Here is a 21,189-nt window from a genome sequence, read left to right as displayed (position 1 = left end):
GATGTACATTTCATCGTGTTGTATATCTCTCCGGCTGTGTGATATGAGGCCTTTTTGAAGGAGGATTTCCCCCAATATTTCAATCAAATAAATAGCATTAACACACTAAACAACAATTGAAAATGTTTTTTTTAGATTGCAGTATAAAGACAATTATAGTGCATTGACTTGGCATATCAAAGATATAAGGATTCAGCCCGAACCGTTTCTAAGCCTCATCCTTATATCGTTGATATGTCAAGTCAATGCATTATTATTGTCTATTTTCCTTTTTTGAATAATATGCTATGCGTTCAGAAAAATAGGATAAAAATGTTTTAAATATTAAATATATATGAAAAAGTGAACAAATATGTATTTTAATAATTAAGGATTTATATGCCTTAATAAGGAAAATGAAATGTCCTTTAAATGATTAAACACTATATGTGTAGATTCAATTCTATTCAAAATAATAAAATAAAAGAGCATTTCAAACTTTATAAACAAAACATGTCTGATATGATTTCTCATTTTTCTCACCACTTGTATGACTTGACACTATCATCAATCCAGTTTCTCTGTTGATGTCTATAGCATAAGGATGTTTGATTCCATCAGCATCTGATAGTATTGTCTTACAGATCTTACCATCTGGTGATACTACCACGATACTGTTGTTTCTAACAGAGGCTATATAAACAAAACCATTTTTGTCTAATGTAAGTCCTAGTGGTCTGGCAATGTCTTGAGGCTGAAATGTCCACAGAAGTTCTCCTGTAACTTTGTAACAGCAAAGTTTATTTGCACTGTTATTGGTACCATAGATATTTCCTTGGAACAATGAAATACAAAACACTCCTCTTATTCCTTCTAAGATTGTATGAGACATGTCATTCATATTCACTGTAGTACACCAGCTGCTACTATCACTGATGACCAAATTTTTACCATCACTTGCTACTCCAAAACAGTTGTGAGAAAGTTTAATTGATTGAATAATTTCACTTCTATCTACATCCACCAGGACCGTCCGGTTTCTTGGTCCTAATGCGACAGCCACTGTATTATTCATGACAATGCAATCATCATATGGACGCTCTGTGAATGTTACTACTTTTCTGATAAAAATGCCATTATTACTGAACAACAGTAGTTGGTTTTTGTTGCTATCAAGTATTATAAATTTACCATCAGGTAATATAAGACAGGCTGTTATATTTACAGACTTTATATCTTTTGGAATTGTCAGTCTTGTCAACAAGGATGGTTTTATTTCTTCCACTCCAGGAACTTTTGGAATCATGTGCTGGGCTTGATCTTTTCTGTCAGCCTTTATTTTTAGAGTAGAAGTGGTGGTATTGATATTGATAATTCCAAATGAATTGACATCTTGTAAAAATGATTGTAAAGCAGATGAAAGGTTGACCTCTAGATTTTTTTCAATGAAGTGGTCTCCACTTTCTAAATCTTCTATATATTTTGTCGTTTGTGATGTAATTTTCTCAATCTCTCTTAGAGCAATAAACTTTTGTAACTCTGTAGTATATTGTGTCGTTTCGGAAAACTGGCTCTGCATTTTGTTTATCTGACTGGCTTGCTGTTCCATTTGTTCTACGAGAGTGGCCATGTTAAATCTCAGCTTTAAATGTTTAGACTCCAAGTCATTAAGTAAGTCTTGCTCTAATTTGTTTAAGTAATCATCAATCGACTTCCTCATATACCGTATTTTCTCAATTGCTTTGGTGTTCTGAGTATTGGTTGTAGTGATCCTGGTTTGCAGATACTTTATGGCTGTATCTATGTTTTCCATCACATCCTTTAAATCTGTTTCAAAAAGTTGCATTGAGGCAGATGATTTGACTTGCTGAAGGATATCTGACAAAGGTTTCATTTCTTGACACATCTTGTGTTTATCAGTGACACACTGAACACAGCATGGACAGGCATGGAAAGAACAGTAAAGCTCAAACTTCTTCTTGTGGTCTCGGCACTGGCTACTTATTTCTTGCATGAAAGTAGGTAACTTTTGGTAGTCATCAGCCGACATGGTTTTATGGCTCTTAGACAGATGTGACTTGCTGTGAGGTTTTTCACAGTCTTCACAAAAGAAAACCTCACATTCTGTGCACCATGTGACTGCTGAGTTGCAGATTCCATCGTCATTGCAAATTGTACAAAGTTGCTTGACTGATGAGGCCATTACTTTTTCTCTTTACATCTGAAATATATGGGGAAAAGCTCTATAAATATGATTGAGTTATATATAACAAATAATTTGCCCAAAAATATTACTGTATTAAGTAATCAGGATTATGAATAGATTCTACAAATCCCGATATCTCATGACAAAACATATGCTATAGCTATATATATTAGGAAACTGTAAAAAGAAAAAAAAAGAAAAATAGGGATCAGCAAGACAAAATCTTCAAAAGTGCAGCTATCCAAAATTATCAGTTGGATCTTTGAAGGAACTTAAATGACGACTTTTATCATTTTTTTTACGTAATGTCTTGAAAACTATAATGAAAAGATAGATTTCTAAAATGCAAAATTGAACAATAAGTACTACATATCTACAAATAGAAGAAATTGTTAGTCCGATCCCTATAAGAATGATTGAGAACTTTAGATTGACCGAAAGACAAAATCTAGTATTTGATTGAAGAGGTATGTAAACTTCTCATATGAGTTATTGTCCTTTAAGATGGATTTTTATGTCCCATCCCCATCTAGGGGGCATTATTTTTGTCGGTCTGTGTGTCCGTTCGTTTGTTCAGTCGTTCTTCGTCTGTCTGTCCCACTACAGATTTAGTTTTTGATGTACTTAGTTTAAGTCCAATTAATTTGAAACTTAGTTCACACATTGCATATGCTATAACCTTTCTTATGCTTATGTTAAATTAGAGTTTTTATCCCAGTTTCACGGTCCACTAAACATAGCAAATGAAAGTGCTAGTGGAGGTGAAAGTGTATTTTAAAGTTTTTGGTCAGGGTAGTTTTTCAGTTTTTGATAAAATTTGTAAAATTTGAAACTTTGTACTATGATATGATCTTCCCAATTTAAACGCCAATTTAGATTTTTGACTTTAATTTCACGGTTCACTGAACATAGAGAATGGAAATGGGAGTGGGTCATCTATGTACTATGGACACATTCTTGTTCCTTTTTAGTTTTGTTTTGGGAACTAAAGGTATGTTTGCATAAGAAAACTTCAAACAGCAAAAATTATCAGCTTTACTAGAGCTACAAATAGGTCATATCTGAAAGTGATAGTTAACTTAAATGATATTTTATCCATTTTTGAAAATCAAAAGCAGAGAGACCATAAACAAAAAAAAATAATCAGTCAAACCAGAGACATATATACATGTATATATGTCTCTGGCCAAACATCTACTCTATTATAATTTTGACACTCAGAAATTAAAATCTAGAAAAAAAGAATGTACTATCTCCTTTAAATTTTTGAACTGTGTCAGAATAATATACAAATATATCATGCTTACAAGGGGTTTTGCCAAAAATACCGGTTGAGAGGTACAAATTGCCAGAGCCGTTAGGCGAGGGAAATTTGATTACCTCGAAACCGGTATTTTTGGCAAATACCCCTTGTAAGCATGAAATATTTGTATATAATTCCACCTTATGTACATAAGGTGGAATTATATATCAAATAAAGTAAATTTTCCCCTTCTTGTGTTGGAAATTTGTTATCTTTCTACTTTCTGTTTAAAACAATCATGGATTTCTTGTTTTATGTAGTAATATACGATTGCCAGAGTTTAAAAAAATTAATTAATTAAATATATTTGCAATTGAATTATTTCAGGTCGGAAAATTCTTACCATTACCATTTTGACAGAAAGAAATTTGAACAGGGAAGTAAAACGTCCAATATCTGGGACACTTACGTATATTATTGATTCAAATATGAATTCTTATCTCCACAGTTAAAAAGTCTTTGTATGAATATCAATTTTTACTTGTCATCTATACTATTAAACGAGAAGACCTCATTTTTTGTGCTGCTTCTCTTCTTTCCACAATAAATTAATCAACACGCCTCTGTGTCCTTTAGGTACAGTGCATAGTTGCATTTGTCATTCATTCATATAATTATTCAAATTGAGTTATTTTGGGAGAAAAGCGAGAAAAAAGGCATCCGGATACTGTCCCGTCATTGGACGAAATTTTAAGTCAGATTAGACTTCCGGTTTGCGTTTTTCTGTATACTTTGAACATACATATACAAAGAATAAAGTGTATTTTCAGAATTCTATCTGCTATTATTTTCAAGTTTACTATCCACGGCGATCACAGAGCTTATTAAATAGAGAGAATCTGTATACTATATCAATGACCACCATGGATCGAGTAGTAAACTTAGAAAGTAAATACACTATATTTATATAGTAATAAATGGTCATAATATACAGATAAGCGCTAAAAATATTCATGTGAATTTTTGATACCTTTTCTAAAATTCTTCAGTCATTAAATCTTTTACAAAATTTATTGATTACAAAAAAAAGAAGATATGGTATGATTGCCATGTTGAGACAACTCTCCACAAGAGAAAAATAAAATTATATGACACAGAAATTAACAACTATAGGTCACCGTACGACCTTTAACAACGAGAAAAGCCCATACCGCATACTGAGCTTTAAAAGGCCCCAAACTGACATTGTAAAGATGTTAAGATTGGAAAATCGATGTAGTTGGCAAGATACAAGTCCAAAATATATATTTTTTGTGATAGCAATATAACATACTAAATGTATGTTCATATTGAAATTGATAGAAAACCAAAAATTGGGAATTTTGGAAATAAAGGAGGAGGGATAAAAAAAAAAAAAACATTTTACTGTCCCCAATAACCTATGACATATGATACTTTTGCTGAAATTTTCCAGTCATTCAATAATTTACAAAATTCTTCCAACAACACTTTACATACTTTAAACTACGCTCTATATAAATGCCCTCAAATTTGAGGTCATAGGTCAGTGATCTCAAATCAAAAGACCCCAGGTCAATCACTTGTATGGTTGTGTAGAAATACTGATTCCAAATACATAAGGGGAGAAAACTCCTATAAAAGTTAACCAAAACACTTCGATTGAAATAGTTTGAAGTTGCGCCGTATTGTAAACAGTAATTTGGCAAACACATCATATCATTAACTGTAACAGTTTCTTTTGAATAACGATAACAAGCGAAATTCAAAACATTATAACATGACCTTGACCTTTGACCTTGACCTCAATTTTAAGGTCATAGGTCAGTGATCTAAAATCGGATAGCCCGAAGTCAATCACTTGTATGGTTGTGGAGAAATACTGATTTCAAATACAAAAGGGGAGAAAACTCCTGTAAGGGTTAACCAAGACTGTTCGACTTAAATAGGTTGAAGTTGCGCCTTTTTGTAAACAGTTATTTGGCAAACACATCATATCATTTATTGTCACAGTTTCTTTGGAATAACGATAACAAGCAAAATTCAAAATTTATAACATGACCTTGACCTTTGACCTTGACCTCAATTTCCTTCAAATGGACCAAGGACTTCATATCAAAAGACTGTAGGCCTCTACGACTTATAACGTATGATATTAATCCAACAAATCTATCTTAAATTTTCAAAGGGAAATAACTCCCATAAGATGTCTTCCTATCACTCAAGTCAAAATAAACCAAATCATTCTTAAGAGTAGACGAACTATTTGGTGAAAACCGTTTGCTAAAATCTTTAACAGTTTTAGAGATATAGCGATAACAAGATAAAGGGAATGCGAAGAGATAACTCCTATAAGAATAAGTGTTCGGTCACACAGGGTGAGTTTTGAAACCCCAATTACTGTACAACATCATTGGTCAAAAATCCATTCGATATGTTTTGAGACAAAAAAGCATCTCAGACGGCAGAAGAAAAAAAAAATAATCAGAAGAAAAACAAAAGGTCTTTCAACGAAAAGTGGAAATACCTAATAATAATAATAATAATATCTTTATTTAGAGAGAGTAACTCATTTGGATTACACCCATTTTCAATAAGGCTCTCTTGATAAGGCTCTGTATGGTGGCCGGTTTTTCATATTCTACAGGGCAAATCGCGTAAACGCGAAATCCCAAAGTCAAAAACGCAAAAACGTGAAATCGAAAACACAACAACGCGAAATATTTTTTCTTTCCTTTTTAGGTTTTCGACTTCGCATGTTCACCTTTTGGCATTTTCGACTTCGCGCACTCTATAGAATATGAAGGGTGAAAACGCGAAAACGCGAAATGGCCTAACCATACAGAAGAATGTCTGAATCTTTGACAACGTTGCGAAAACGCGAAATATTTTTTCTTTACAATTTCGCGTTTTTGACTTTGTGTGTTCGTGTTTTCAATGATTATAAATATCATCAATGATTTTTTCTTATATCTAACGCCAACATTTTCATATTATTAATTTTCATCGCACCGCTGGTAAAATATCACGTTCTGATTGGCTTAACGCCGTCACGTGGTGATCCCCTATGAGACCGTAGGGGGTTAGTAAATTTCATAGGGGGTTCATGACGCGTTAATGGTGATGTCATCTATTAATGTTGTTGTGTTTCATTGTTTATTTTTCAACATAAGGCAGCAGAAAAAGTGCAGCGTGCGATAAATTCGTTATACGGTCAACTATTGACCCCATATTTTACCAGCGATGCGATAAAAATTAATAATATGAAAATGTTGTCGTTTATAGATATAAGTAAAAAATCATTGATAATATTTATAATCATCGTCAACAAAGGTGCCATTGATCTAATGAACTCAAATGAAAAAATAAATTAAAGATCGAAACATATTTCCGATACAAATATTTTATGCACAAGTACACAAGCGACTCTCAAAATATAAGGTATGTCTATGTTCAAACATATAACAGGAAAATTCGGAAAAATATGTTAATAGGTCGAAAATACAATACACGAGGATATATACTCCAGCGTGAGTGAACAGCTAAAAACCTACAAGCATGTACAATTAAAAAGAGATCTGTATGTACAGTTAAAATCAGTGCTGTTTAAATTAAGATGTGGAGTAGTGTCGACACGCTGACATCTTGGATGACGTGTCGAAACTGTTCCACAGACGGGGAAGCTCGGATGTCTGGAGGTATGTTGTTCCAGGATATGATGGTGGCTGGTATGAATGAATATTTGAAACAATCCAGTCTGGTCCTGATCTGTCTGATGTTGTTTGACACGGAACCACGGGTTCTGGTGTTATGATGGCTGAGCAGGTGGTGTACAGGAACTTCTACGATATGGTTAATGATTTTATAGAACATGATGACTCTGTTCCTGACTCTCCTGTGTTCCAGTGGTTCCCAACCTAGTTGCTGAATCATTTTAGTTACGCAACCAGGTTCCCTCGAGAAAAATTCCACCATTGCAAATCTGGCAGCCTGGCGTTGTACGTTTTCCAGTTGTTGGATTTGTTGATGCTGGTAGGGATCCCAGACAGCACTGGCGTACTCGAGGACAGGTCTCACTAAAGTTGTGTAGGCTTGACTTTTTACTTCCTGAGGACAGCTCTTGAGCTTCATACGCAGGAATCCAACATATCTGGAGGCGTTAACTGTGGTCTGGTTAATGTGCTCAGGCCAAGACAGGTCCTTGCTGATGTATAAGCCAAGGTATTTCCCACCCGGGACGCTTTCGAGGGTGTGGCCATGCAAATGGTAATAGCATATGGTGGGTTTGCGTTTCTTGCTAAATATGGATGGTGGTACATTTTTGTGGGTGGAATGCCATTTGCCAATCATTTTCCCATTTTTCTAATTTATCTAGGTCGTCTTGTAGCTTGGTGGAATCGCTAGTGGATCGAATAGGACGATATAACAGGCACAGCAAAAAGTTTCACGCTCGAGTTAACTGATTCAGGGAGGTCATTGATGAAGACGAGAAAGAGCAGGGGTCCCATTACTGTACCCTGTGGTACACCAGAAACTACCTCTGCTCAAGTTCGTCTGACATTGTTCCCTCCACTAGGACATGTCGTTTCCTACTGTTCAGGAAGCTCTCCACCCAGTTGAGAGTAGAGTCACTGACTCCGTAGAATTTATGGAGCTTATGAAGAAGTCGCTTGTGTGACACTTTATCAAAGTCTAATAGTATTGCATCAATTTGTTGGCAATCTGATAGTCCACTTGTCAGTTCATGAATAGTGGCAATCAGCTGTGTCTCACATGAGCGTTTGCTGCGAAATCCGTGTTGGGCTGGTGTTAAAATAGAGTGCTTTTCTAGATGTTCCATTATCTTCGAGCAAATTGCTGTTAGAGACACAGGACGGTAATTTGTCTCCTTTCTTAAAGAGGGGCACCACATGTGCCATGCGCCAGTCATCTGGGACTTGCCCTACATTAATTGAAAATTGAAAAATGTGTGCAAGAGCAGGCGCTAGTTCCGATGATAACTCTTTCAGGAAGCGAGACGATATCGAGTCAGGTCCTGTTGCCTTGTGTGGGTTTAAGTTCTTAAGAAGCTTGGCAACACCTGTGGTTCCGATGATAATCGGTGCCATTTGTGGATAGGGACTAGGTCCCTTATCTGGCTTTGTGTTAGTATCCTCCTCTGTGAAGACAGATTTAAATTTGTTGTTGAGGATATTAGCTTTTATCTTCGGGTCACTGTGGTCAATCCATCAGAGTTGGAGCCACACCTACTTAAGGCTTCTTGTTTCCCACTTTTTACGAAGGACAAAATTTTTTGGGTTTCTGCTTCGCTTCCGGGCTAATGATGTCTATAACATAATTGCTGTGAGTCTATACCTGCGAATGTCCCTAGTGTTCTTAGTGACATTTGCTTTTTTAAAAGCTCGGTCCTTGCGTCGTGCAAGTCGGCGTGTATCTGTGTTCATCAATGGATTTGTGTCTCGCGAGCGAGTGAGTTTATGTGGGATGTGCTTGTCCATCAGGGTTAGGACTTTGTCCCGGAAAGAAGTCCAACAGGTGTTCATGTTATGAGGTGGCTGTGAGACAAAGTCGGATACAAGTAGGGTGACATCTGCCTTCAGGGATGGAAGGTTGGCTTTATCCCATAAGTAAATTTTCCTTTTGGTAGGCTTTGCACGTAGTGGTTTAGCTAGTGTGTCAATAAGCACCGCGTCATGATCGCAAACTCCTGGGATAGTTTTGCAGTTATTTACCAGAGAAGGATGGCTAGTGAAAAATAGATCAAGTATATTTTCTCCTCTTGTAGGGGTCTTGACCATTTGTTCAACTCCACATCGAGTGGCTAGTTCAAGGTACTCAGAAGACATACGAGCAGGATATAGGTGTGACGTGATTGATAAGCTACTCCAATCTATGTCGGGGAGGTTGAAATCACCCGCAATCCAAAATTCACTCTTCGGGTTGTATGCTCGGATTTTGGACAATTGATCGACAATGTTTCTGGTGTTTTCTTCAGACGTACAGTTTGGGGGCGATAAAATGCAGAAATGATGGTTGATTTCGTCTTTGTATGATGCAGTTTAATAGTCAATAGCTCTGAGTCCTTACTTGTGTGGACAGGTGTACAAACCAAGTCGCTTTTTATTGCAAGTAATTTTCCTCCATGAGAGTCGTCTCTGTCTCTCCTGAAGACATTGTAGTTATTTGGGAGTACCTCTGGTGAGAATATTTCACTGTTAAGCCAGGTCTCAGTACCGACGATTATGTCAGGATCAGCGTTGTCTATAAGTACTTGTGAATCTGTTACTTAGTTGCGGATACTTTGGAAGTTAACTACTAGAGCATGGGGGTTGAGAATTCTCCTTTGGAGAGGAGGATGCCTGCGGACTACCAATGACTGAATGAGAGCTAGATATTGTGGTGTTGTTTTGGCTCTGAGAAGTTAATAAGTTAAGGATGTCATAGATTTGAATCGAAAATTCTTGTGTGATTTGGGGTGTTACAGGCGCTGCAGATCCAAGTTGCAGATGTATTGACCAACAAGTTATATTCTTGAGTTGATATTGAAATACATTTTGTATGGACCCATTTGTCACATTTGTTGCACAGGCTAATGCATGTTGACCCCATTTCACTGCCTTTGTGCAGATCATACATGGATATTTTGGATTATACTCAACTTGACCGCTCAGCAGCAGTAGGGTTTGAATTACACATTTCGGTTGTAAATATTTAAAACGTTCCTGTTTAATTGTTGTGTTGCTAAACCAGTTATATATACAATCAACGTTTTTTTATATTTGGATGGATCGGATGATTTATTTCGTTGGTTTGTGTATTAAAGTTAATGTTCACCAATATACTCAGGATAATTGATATGTACAGACTGAGTGACATGTTTTTTAACAGCTGGTAGTGAATGTAAACAAACAAAGATGGCGGCCATGATTGCCGGGCTTCCTTTGTCAGAGATGATCTCAGATCCGGACATCCTGGCATTTACATTTTTCAGGGGTGATGCCATCAGGAATCCTCTAGATTTTTCATCTATTTGAAGGTGATTACTGATTATTTATATTGCCGATTTTTTTTAACCAGTAGTTATAGTATGTTAAAAATCAAAATGGAGATATTATATAGTGTCTTACATAGGGCCCGGCCCCCCCCCCTTTTTGGGAAAAAATTGGGTTGTTTATATAGGGAATCACTGAAGCGTGACTGGAGCGGGCCCCCTCTTAGGTCAGTCAGTGGGCCCCCACTTATGAAAATTTCTGGATCCGCCACTGACATGTGTACTTTCATGGATCTACAATATGTCTATAATCTGTAATTTATCTTGGCATTTTTCTAAAACGATACGACGTCTTTACACTAAATGATTAATCCGTTGGATGATGGATGATCATGGATGTGCCATATGTGTGTATCGATTTTATAATTTAGTCACAGATGTCTGTTTTTTTTTGTATTAGTTGTTGTTTTTCAACTAGCTTTCGGTAACTGCGAGACCTCTTAAATCTGTACTTAGTGTCTTTTTGTTGTGATATACAAGTACTCGTCCGCATCCACATCCAAGTGGCTATGTGATTTGTTTTATATAATGACAGTAGAAACATAAGTCAGTCTTCTACTGGTATTCTTTTTCCCGTCCACGTTGGGACAACCTCGATTGAGTAGAATTTTCTTTCTTCAATATCTACAGACAACAGTAATCCGTCACCACAATAATGTCAATAATATCCATCACCACATTTATATTCACTATATATATATATATATATATATGTATACCATATATACACCATATATATACACACAATATCAATCACGGTAAAATTAGCACTAAATGTTCCCGGCACACTAACAATATACTTATTTCCTGTTAAAGACTCACAAATATCTCTTCTTAATGTCCAACGTTCTATACCTAGCAACGTGAAGAGCATAAATCAACTGTCTTGATAAATATTCAATCCTTTGAAGCAACCTATTATCACTTGTATACCGAGAAAGCAACACGGTGCAGTCCAAGATAATTTGTAGTTGGTCATCAGTTGGTATGTCCCTCATTCTAAAGTTCAAGTAATCAGAGATAATTTCATCAATTTGGTTAAGATATCTTTCTCTAATGCATTGAAGTATTTTACATGTAAGCAAGAAATGAGAACGATCTTCGATATCTGTATCACATAATTTACAAGTAGGAGTTTCATTTAGGTTATATCTTGACCTATGAGATTGTAAAATGTACGTATCAGTGATAACCTTTAGTTTCACAGATTTTCGGACAGCTTCTCTAGTTTGGTCACTTGTATTTCCAATGGATAATAATTTATGGCATTTTCCCGGTGAAATGTTCGAGGTTCCAAGGTATTCCAGTGATTTATAAGTACAGCTGTTGTGTATTAATACATTTTTCCAGTAATGGTCAATTGCTAAACGGACGGATTTCTTCCAAGAATATTTTGTTGGTGGATCATTCAGAAGTGTGATTGGTGATTGTAGATCGTATTTGAATAGTACTCTCTTGATCGGTACGAACCAGCTATTACTTTCTTGATTTTTTGCGATTAATTGCCGCCTTGCTATTTTCTTTTCTAAATGTTCTTCATTTTCGTTACAGATGTTGTTGAATAAATTTAATGATTTTTGATCAATTTGAGCTTCTATAGGTAGAAAGCCAGACAACATGTAAACACTAGGCTCAGGAGCTGATATAGGTACGGATAAAAGTTGTTTTAATATTTTCTTCTGAAATTTTTCCAATTTAAGTAGGATTTTTGAAGTTGGTAGTATGACTTCGAGACCGTAGGTTAAGATGGGTTGTACGAAGGTTTTAAATAGTTGAATAGCAGTACTAGGATCAAGTCCATTTTCTCCATGCATACCAGCTGACATTAAGCTGTACTCGGCTCTTCTTGATTTGATGATGTTCTGTTCAACGATAGCATCTTGTGTTTTTTACTGGTTGTTGATCTTAAAATGCTCAAGTGTGGAGATTTGTCTGAAATTGGCATTGCATTCTTGTTTATAAATATGCTTACTGGATCGTCAGTAGTTTTTTTCCAGTTTGAAGGTTGTAATTGTATAACTACACTTTTTTGTGGTTGGAACAGATAATGATGGTCTTCACTGTATTGTGCAGCAATATTCACAAGGTATTGTAGTTCATGTGGGTTTTCACTAACAATTGCTACGTCGTCAGCACATGCTACTGCATTAATGAGCGTTTCACCTATCTCACATCCAGATGTAGTATTTTCAAATGTATTAAGATCTTCGATATATACCTTATATAGATCTGCGCTCAATAAACCGCCTTGTTTAACTCCTTGTAAAACTGAAAATTTTTCTGAGATTTCGCTTGACTATTTTATTCGAGATTCTGTGTTCTTATGGATTTCATCAATCAGTAGCCAAGATGATGGATCAGTGCCTGATATATATACTTTTCTTAACACCATTTTTAGAACAACAACACCAAAAGCTGACGTCGCATCCAATAGTACTATAAAGAAAGGTAATTTTTTGTCCATATATTCCCTGTACACTTCTTCTAAAATAATAGAAGCATTCAAAGTTGATGTATTTGCTGTGAAGCCTTTTTGAATTAGGACTGTAATTTTAGAAAGCCAGATCTTAGGCCTATACGTAAAATAAATTCAATGATCTTCAAAAGTATGGGAAGGACTGTTATTCCACGATAATATTTGGCATCGTTTTTGTCTCCCTTGTTCTTAAATACTGGTGATAATAACCCTGTTTTGATGATGTCAGGAAGTACCCTATCTTGGAACATTCGATTAATCAGTTTATGCAAAAATAATTTAAATTGTTGTCCGGCATATAACACATATTCAATAGATATACCAAATGCATCTTCAGCTTTTCCTTTATTGATTGATTTTATAGCTTTCTCGATAGTTTCTATATCTACATATCTGGTAGCATAATGTTCACTTATCCTTTTTATGGAGATATAATCCATTTCGCACAGAGCTAGATGTTGATAGTTAAAGTCCGGATGTTCGGAGGGAATTGCCAGTTTGCTAAAATGTTGGTTCAAGCCTTTTAATATATCATTTCAGACTCTCAAATATTTCATTTTCAACGTGTAGGTCATTGATGAAAGTGTTCCCATTTTGCCTATGTTAATTTATAACATTTCTGTTTTGATTGTAGTTAATAATGTCATTTCTTTCGTTATGCTTTCTTCTAATTTCTTCATTTCTAATGGCTGTTCTGAAGTTTTTTCTAGTGAGTTTCTTTTCCGTTAAAAGTAAATTATCAATATTTGGGGGTCTACCAGCTGATTTCCAGTTTTTATATGCTAATTTATTTGCTTCTAATGATTCCGAAATTTCTTTGTTCCAAACATTAAGTTTTAATTTGTTTTTTCCATACGTTTTCTTCTGGTCAAGCTGTTTTGCAGTATCAGACAAGAGGTTCATTTCTTGAAGGGTGATCACTTCTATATTAATCTTATCGGAGTTTAACCTTTCTAAAAAATCTCCAATATTTCTACTGATAGTCTCTTCATATCTAGATTTGTCTACCTTATTCCATTTAACTTTGTGATTTTGTTTTCCAGAATTCCTTGATTGTTGTTCTCGAGTTATGTTACATTTAATTCTCATTGATATAGGATGATGGTCTGATACATAAGATGGTAAATCAAATAGTCTTTTCGATGGTTCACACTTCGGATCAGTATATAAAAAATAGTCAATTTCAGATGTATCAATACCATTTACATTTATAAATTTGAGGCCTTTAGAGTTAGTTTTCAGATTACATTCCACCATTATTTAAATCATTGAGTTTATTTTAATGTCTGCTGTTATTGGATGGATTGTATAGATCTTCATTGAAGTCTCCTCCGATTATAATTTCATGGGTCCCACCATACTTTTGTACAATTTCGTAAATCTGGTCTAAACAGTCTAGAAATATGTCGTAGCTATCGTTTGAGGATTTTGTAGGAAGGTATGCTGATATAATTATCTGTGGTTTATCTATGGCTAATTCGATACATTGTAATCTACTTGATCCATCAGGTAGTGGTTTTATATAACGGTCTATTGATTTTTTCCAAAGCACTGCTACACCGCCATATCCACGAGGCACATGAGAGGCCGCAATTGGGTTATCTGAATCTACTGCTTTTCCGACACCTACTAATTTCGGATGTAGTTCTTTTAATTGTTCTAGTTCAAAATGGAATAGTGTTGTGACGGTAATTTCCCCTCCGCCATCAATTGTTGTGATGGAGGTTTTTATATAGTTGATGTTGTTGGAAACTGAACATGGAGATCTCTTGTTAAATGTTGTGATTATGGTTGTCTTTGGTGGTTTCTAAATTGGAAGACATGGTGTTGATTTCCCTCCTCTCGTTTGCTCAGTTCTTCTACGGTTCTTGTAGGTAGAAAGATGTCTGGGCATCTGGGGACTACATGTCGTTGTTGTGGACTGGCTTGGCAGCGAGAGTGGGACTCGCGCCTTCTTACCCTTTTTAATGAAATAAATAAGACAACTCAATTTGCTGGTAGGAACAAGGATTCTAATGTTTATTATTTCTTTTCTTTTTCATCGTAAAATATTACAGTGCATAAATCATACAGATTAATAATAGATATCAATTAACAATAACACATGCATTTCTATTTCAAATATTGCTTACATTAAACTTATGAACTACGTTCTTATTATTTGTTATACATGGAGTGAATAACCTCATGGAACGCATTTACTAAAATTTGTATATATTCATATTTATATTTATTGAGTTATTTCCTATTAATTTGCAATTAATTTCTTTCATTAAATAACTTTAAGTAACAGTATATAACTCCCCGTTTTAATGAAATAAATAAGACAACTCAATTTGCTGGTACGGGCAGTAGACTTATTTTTGCTTTTATAGTCACTATTCATTACCCGACATTCTTGTTCCCCAGACAAGATTGAGCTTCTTTTGCAAACGATGGAATTTGTTGCCAAAACATTTATCGCTTCATAATATGCAAAATGTATTTATTTGTTTTTGAAAAGCGTTAGGATTATTATTTCTTAATTAATTATGATAACATTTGTTGTGCCAAAGCTAATTAACTTAATTTACTTTCGTGATAGAAGTTATTACGCTGTTTAATGCAAATAGTTTGTGCAGTTCATTTTTATATTTCATAATTCCCGCAATATTTTGGTAATGATTTTAGCGGGAGTTCGTAGCACATTTTAGGTTGTCATTTGCGACTCAGATGTTATGCGGAGTAATTTTCATAGGAACTGCATAACAAATCATTTATATATGTTAAAGTTGTATGGAATTACCTGTTACACATTCATTTATAACGATAATATTTCATAATTGTAGTCTTTTGCTACACAGCGTTCATGTTTACATTGTAACCGTTAACCGGAAGTAGGGAATATCTATTTTTGTGTATTCACTTTGTAAACTAGGTCGACTACAGTCAGTTTCAAATTTTGATTGCCAACGATCAGCTGCTTTCAGAAACGAACTTCAGAATATATATAACTTCACAGATTAGTTATTTTATAGGTAATTAAACACATAGAGACTATTTAAATACTATTTACTGTAAATTGCAATACATTTCACATTTATTTCTGTTATAATAAACGGAATATATTTTACACCAGTTTTTCATTCATTGCTTTGAAATTGGTAAACTTAATAAACGGTCGGCGCTGCTTCATATTATTATTAGATCACTGTCATGACTGGTATTTTTAATCATAATGTACATGTTCATAACAGCGTGAACAACTGCAATACTCATGTTGGTGATAATACTGAATCATTTACCTTAAATTAATTGTCATTGGCTATTGATAACAGTGTTTTTATGCTCATTTAGTCTGTCAGAGGCCTTTCATTGTGGATTTCAATAGAAGGAAAGAGTAAAGTACATGCAGTTGGCGACCCCACAGTTTAAATGTCTATAACATGTATGATATGACAAGTGGGCATTACAAATGAACATGCACCAAACTGACCCAGTCTGGCAGTCAATTGATAACCTGAATTTGCAAATAAATGGTCTTGTCCACACTGTCATATGAAAATAATTCTTAATCTCCTACTGCATCACCAAAGTACATGTACATGTACACATGTAATTCAATTGGGATGACAGTATTGACTAATGTTTCTTATTTTTGTATTCACTGTTTTCAGAGGGTGGAGGAAGAAAGATTGGAGAAAACAAAGCTCTAACAGCAAAGAAAAACAGGTGAATGATAATGATTTATACAAATTGAAATAACAGCTGTTTAATTTTTGTTTTCTTCTTTTAATGATTGATAATTTGTATAATATATCAAATATAGTTTGTGCTCAGATATGTCAGAGCTGTACATGTGTCAGTGGTGTTGTCCAAAGTAATATGACTATAAGTTATTATTTGCACATTTAACCGAATCCTAAAAGATTCAGAATATGTTTTTGTTATTTTAGTAGGGGTAAGGTGATAATGCCTCTAACCTATTAATTTTGAAATGTATATTTATTCACCAATTGTCTTGTAACTAGTCAGTTTTATATTTAAGAAAGTTACAACCAATGTGGTTTTTAACAATTTTGAATTCAACATCTGTAATACAGTCATGTAGTTCTTTTTTCTAGAGCTATAGTAATAACAACAACAGAGCTCATCAAAATGGGAGGGTTAGCAGGTATGTGCTAGGATAACACTGCATAATTTGGTTAACAGATAAGTTGTTTGAAGTCTTATTTTAAATTATTCTGATTTTTTCTAGGTTTATGAATAACTAAGTTTTGATGTATTATTTTTTCAGATTTGCTCCTTATGAAGGATTTGCAAAGTGTAAAATATATAGATCTTCAGTTCATCAGAAAGGATCTCATTATTGTCAAGGTGAGTCAATATTTCACTCTTCAGTGTTTTATAAGTAATGAAACCTTGTTCAGAGAAATAGTTAACTTATGAAGACAGAATCTATTTTTTCATGTGAGTCAGTTATATTAACATGACCTTTTCTTAGATCAAAAGTGATTCAACCAAAGCAATTTTGATTTCCATACCAATTTTTTTTTTGTGATTTGTAACACAACTGTCATTAAATAGATCACCACAAAAATAATATTGGAAAAAGGTAAATACTAATTATCATAAAGATGGGTAATAACTTGGGTAAAATCAGATGAAAATAATTGCAGCTAAGGTGACTTAGTTTATGAAAATTCTTTTCCCCTGTTTTATCAAAATAACAACACTTATAACTTTTATAGAATGAGGTTTATCTTTTGAAGTATTGCTTAACATTGATTTCTTTGAATAATATTAATATCTTATAGTATCTTTTATTTTTAGGATGTGCTTACAAGAAAGGTAAGTTTCTTCTTTATTTTGTTATACCAAAAAACATTAATATATAATGGTATCCAAGCAAGTAGTAATAATTTTTTGTGTGTTTGTCCTTCTTTCCGTTAATCCGTCCAGTATCAGGTTTTGGTTAAGGTTATTTTCAATGAATTTGTGGTCACATCAGCTTGAAACTTTGTATACATGTTTATATTTTCACGGTTCACCAAACAAGGACACATGATGGTGGGAGGATGGCATGGTTTCCCATGTACCTGCATTTATTTTAAAATAACAATTTATAATGCTTCATTGATGGAGTAACTGAACTGAAACAACATGCCCACATTGTCATTTAAAATGCAAAAACATTTATGCAAAAGGACATTCAAACTCATATACTGACAACAAACATCATGGCAAAAATATTCAGTATTCAATATATGAATCCAGTTTCTGTTTTTTTGTAGGTATTTGTGCAATGTGTGGGAAAAAGATAATAGAGACAAAGAACTACAGACAGACATCAGTATGATTGGTGATAATGACAATGTTTGGTGATAATGACAATGTGTAGTGACAATTACAATGTGTAGTTATAAATACAATGTGTGTTGACAATTACAAAAGTGTGTTGAAAAATTACATTGTGTAATTATGATTATAATTTGTATTTTTATCTATTACATTTTCTGAGCTTGAAAGCACAAAGAAATAACAACCATTTGTACCACTTGTATGTTAATATGTTAGTTATTGTAAAACATTTTGTGGTCTGGATAAAATGTATCTTAGTTCAGGGTCATGGTCCTTTTTGAATGACATTATTTAATAACCATCAATAATTAAGACATTTAAAAGTTAGACAAATCTTTTCAAAGTAGTTGATGTCTTTGTATGATAAGGATACTTCAGAATTTTGACTTTTTCAGACATTTATTGAAACGATTACCTCACTTTTGGTCAAAGAAAAAAACAGGTAAAACGAGATCAGATTGGAAATCCAAAATGTTTATTGCTATAAATGAACATTTTTACCTTAAGGAATGAAAAAAAGAGAAGATTTCAGAAAATTACATTTTTTCAATGAGTTTGATAAATATAGAAAGTTTTATTTCATATAAAGAGTTCAAACATCATGCTTTAAATTTATTTTTGTACTTTGTATTCACCATTGAATTGTATGTATTATTTTCAAAACATGATTTTACATTGTTTAAAAGGGAAAACAAAAATTCTTTTCATTATCATGCACCTATTTAAAGGAAAAGATATTGTTTGTTTGTCTTGGCATAAATGATAATAATTGTTTTAGGTATGAAAGTTAAAGTGTACATTTGTATCATTTATATTTTAAAAGTTGTTTGTTGTTATTATATCAGTGTAAATAATTATATTTATCAAGGTAGATGAACACTGAATTGTTTTTACAAAGCTTAACATTAGCATTTAAAAAAAAAAATGTATTTGTGTAAAAGTATCAAATTCAAAATGCAGGGGTGTTTCCAGCCATTTTAAAAAGGGGTTCCCAACCCAGGACAAAGGGGGTTCCAACTATATGTCCCCATTCAAATGCATTGAGCGGCCAAAAAAAAAGGGAGGGTTCCAACCCCCGGAACCCCCCTGGATCTGCCAATGAAATGCTTGGAAAAAAAATAGTAATTAAAAATTAAAACTGTATGTCTATGATAAGAATAAAGAAAAGCTATCAAGCTGTCACATTTTTATTTTTATTTTGAACAGATACAGTTATCATCAGAAATTTTTGTTTAAAGGTATTATGATGTTTTAACACATGTAAAAAATGTATGTTGACTAATTTTTTTAATAAAATATTTAGAAAAAAATAGTGATTATTGTTTTAATTTTATTTATGTTAGAAATTTATTTAGAAAATTTATTCTAAAAATTTGTAAAGATATTAGGTGTAGGTCAATGTATCTACATTTGTAAAAACTAATAATCACTCTGTATCATCGTACAGTGGATATATGTACTAACCAAGCGGGCATTATTGATTTTGAACTGACACGGTAACGAAAATCTTTGGTTTGTTTTATCAGCATTCAGTGTACATTTCTCAACATCTGAAATTCCTGCTCCAAAAATATAAAAGGGATACTTTATTGAATATATAAATGCACATTTTTACCCATATGGGTTGAAGGCATACATAAATCAACATAATAATTTTACAATACATCATACAGGAAAAACCAACAAAAGAACAAAACATTATACATGTATATACATATGATACTGATTCTGCGGTGTCGTTGGCGGTGTTAACTAACTTCTTAAAAGCTTTATACCTTAGAAGGTGGAAGAAATGGATGCTTCATACTTTGTATATCGATGCCTTATGTTACAAAGTTTCCATCTGTCACATGTCCATTGTCCTTGACCTTATTTTCATAGTTCATTGGCTACTAGAAAAAAGTCGAGATCTTTTGTAATGTTATTTTCTCTCTTATTATGATTTAGTATATTTAGTGTATGGAAGGATTGTAAGGTGTACATTTCCAACTGGAAGGTTTAATCAAGTCACAACTATTTGTAAAAGAAAAACCATTATAGGTCAAAGTACGGTCTTCAATACGAAGCTTGGCTTACACAGAACAGCAAGCTATAAAATGGCCCCAAAATGACTAAGTGTAAAACCATTCAAATGAGAAAAGCATGTTAATCTAAGGTTTTCATAGGTATTGATTTTATTTACGAGTGGGACAGGAACATAGATATACAACGTACAGGATTGCATCAAATGGGGCATTACTAAGTTCATCAGGATTTATCTATATTCACTTTTATACAATTTTTTTGTACAAATTATAATTTGATCAAAATGGTAACTTGTACACAACACATAGATTGATTGTAAGGTGTACATGTGTGTCTGGCATGGTTCATCTGACCTTGACCTCATTTTCATAGTTCACTGGTCAATGTTTAGTCGGGTTTTTTATTAAGAGAGCTACCATTTGAGTTGTATTGGTGTCGGGATGAAAAATCTAGTCCTGCCTTTTTTTTGGTATTGGTTATAATTGCTGTCCTGCCTGTTTATTTTTCACTCTTATCGTCCTGCATTTAATAGAAAAAGAGTACTTTGTGGCAAATAAACCACGATTTTTATAGAAAATCCGCAGCCTTTAATACAAAGATTTTTGTTATAAAATTTGAAACAGATTACTCACTTGCTTTTCTATGATGTGCTAGTGTATATTTTTTACGCAAAGTCTAACCAACCTGTAAATTCCAAAATACCTCGTGCAGAGTCACCAAAGTCGAGCGCACTCTATATGGTGTACTTGATTTGGTCCATATTTTTATTTGATTTAACCAATTACTACATTAATAAACTTGTTTTAAGGAAATCAATGCTAGTACTGCATGCAATAATCCTATGTCTATCA

General features: G+C 33.8%; 2 protein-coding genes across 2 annotated transcripts; one reads left to right on the top strand and one right to left on the bottom strand.

Moving 5' to 3' along the window:
- Positions 1-427: 427 nt before the first annotated feature.
- On the bottom strand, positions 428-15,848 carry LOC143069180 (uncharacterized). The gene is made up of 2 exons (XM_076243686.1): positions 15,759-15,848; positions 428-2,200 (listed from the first exon to the last, which is right to left on the bottom strand). Exon 2 carries the CDS (start codon positions 2,180-2,182, stop codon positions 473-475), a length of 1,710 nt encoding a protein of 569 aa, XP_076099801.1. The 5' UTR covers positions 2,183-2,200; positions 15,759-15,848; the 3' UTR covers positions 428-472.
- LOC143066836 (cysteine-rich PDZ-binding protein-like) lies at positions 7,096-19,625 on the top strand. The gene is made up of 5 exons (XM_076239648.1): positions 7,096-7,174; positions 16,630-16,684; positions 17,250-17,329; positions 17,786-17,803; positions 18,247-19,625. The coding sequence occupies exons 1-5, from the start codon at positions 7,096-7,098 to the stop codon at positions 18,309-18,311; spliced, it is 297 nt and encodes a 98-aa protein (XP_076095763.1). The 3' UTR covers positions 18,312-19,625.
- Positions 19,626-21,189: the final 1,564 nt, after the last annotated feature.

The sequence above is a fragment of the Mytilus galloprovincialis genome, chromosome 3 (assembly GCF_965363235.1).
Source record: "Mytilus galloprovincialis chromosome 3, xbMytGall1.hap1.1, whole genome shotgun sequence".
NCBI lineage: Eukaryota > Metazoa > Mollusca > Bivalvia > Mytilida > Mytilidae > Mytilus > Mytilus galloprovincialis.
Note: the sequence above shows the minus strand (reverse complement) of the source record. Positions and strands in the feature narration are given on the sequence as shown.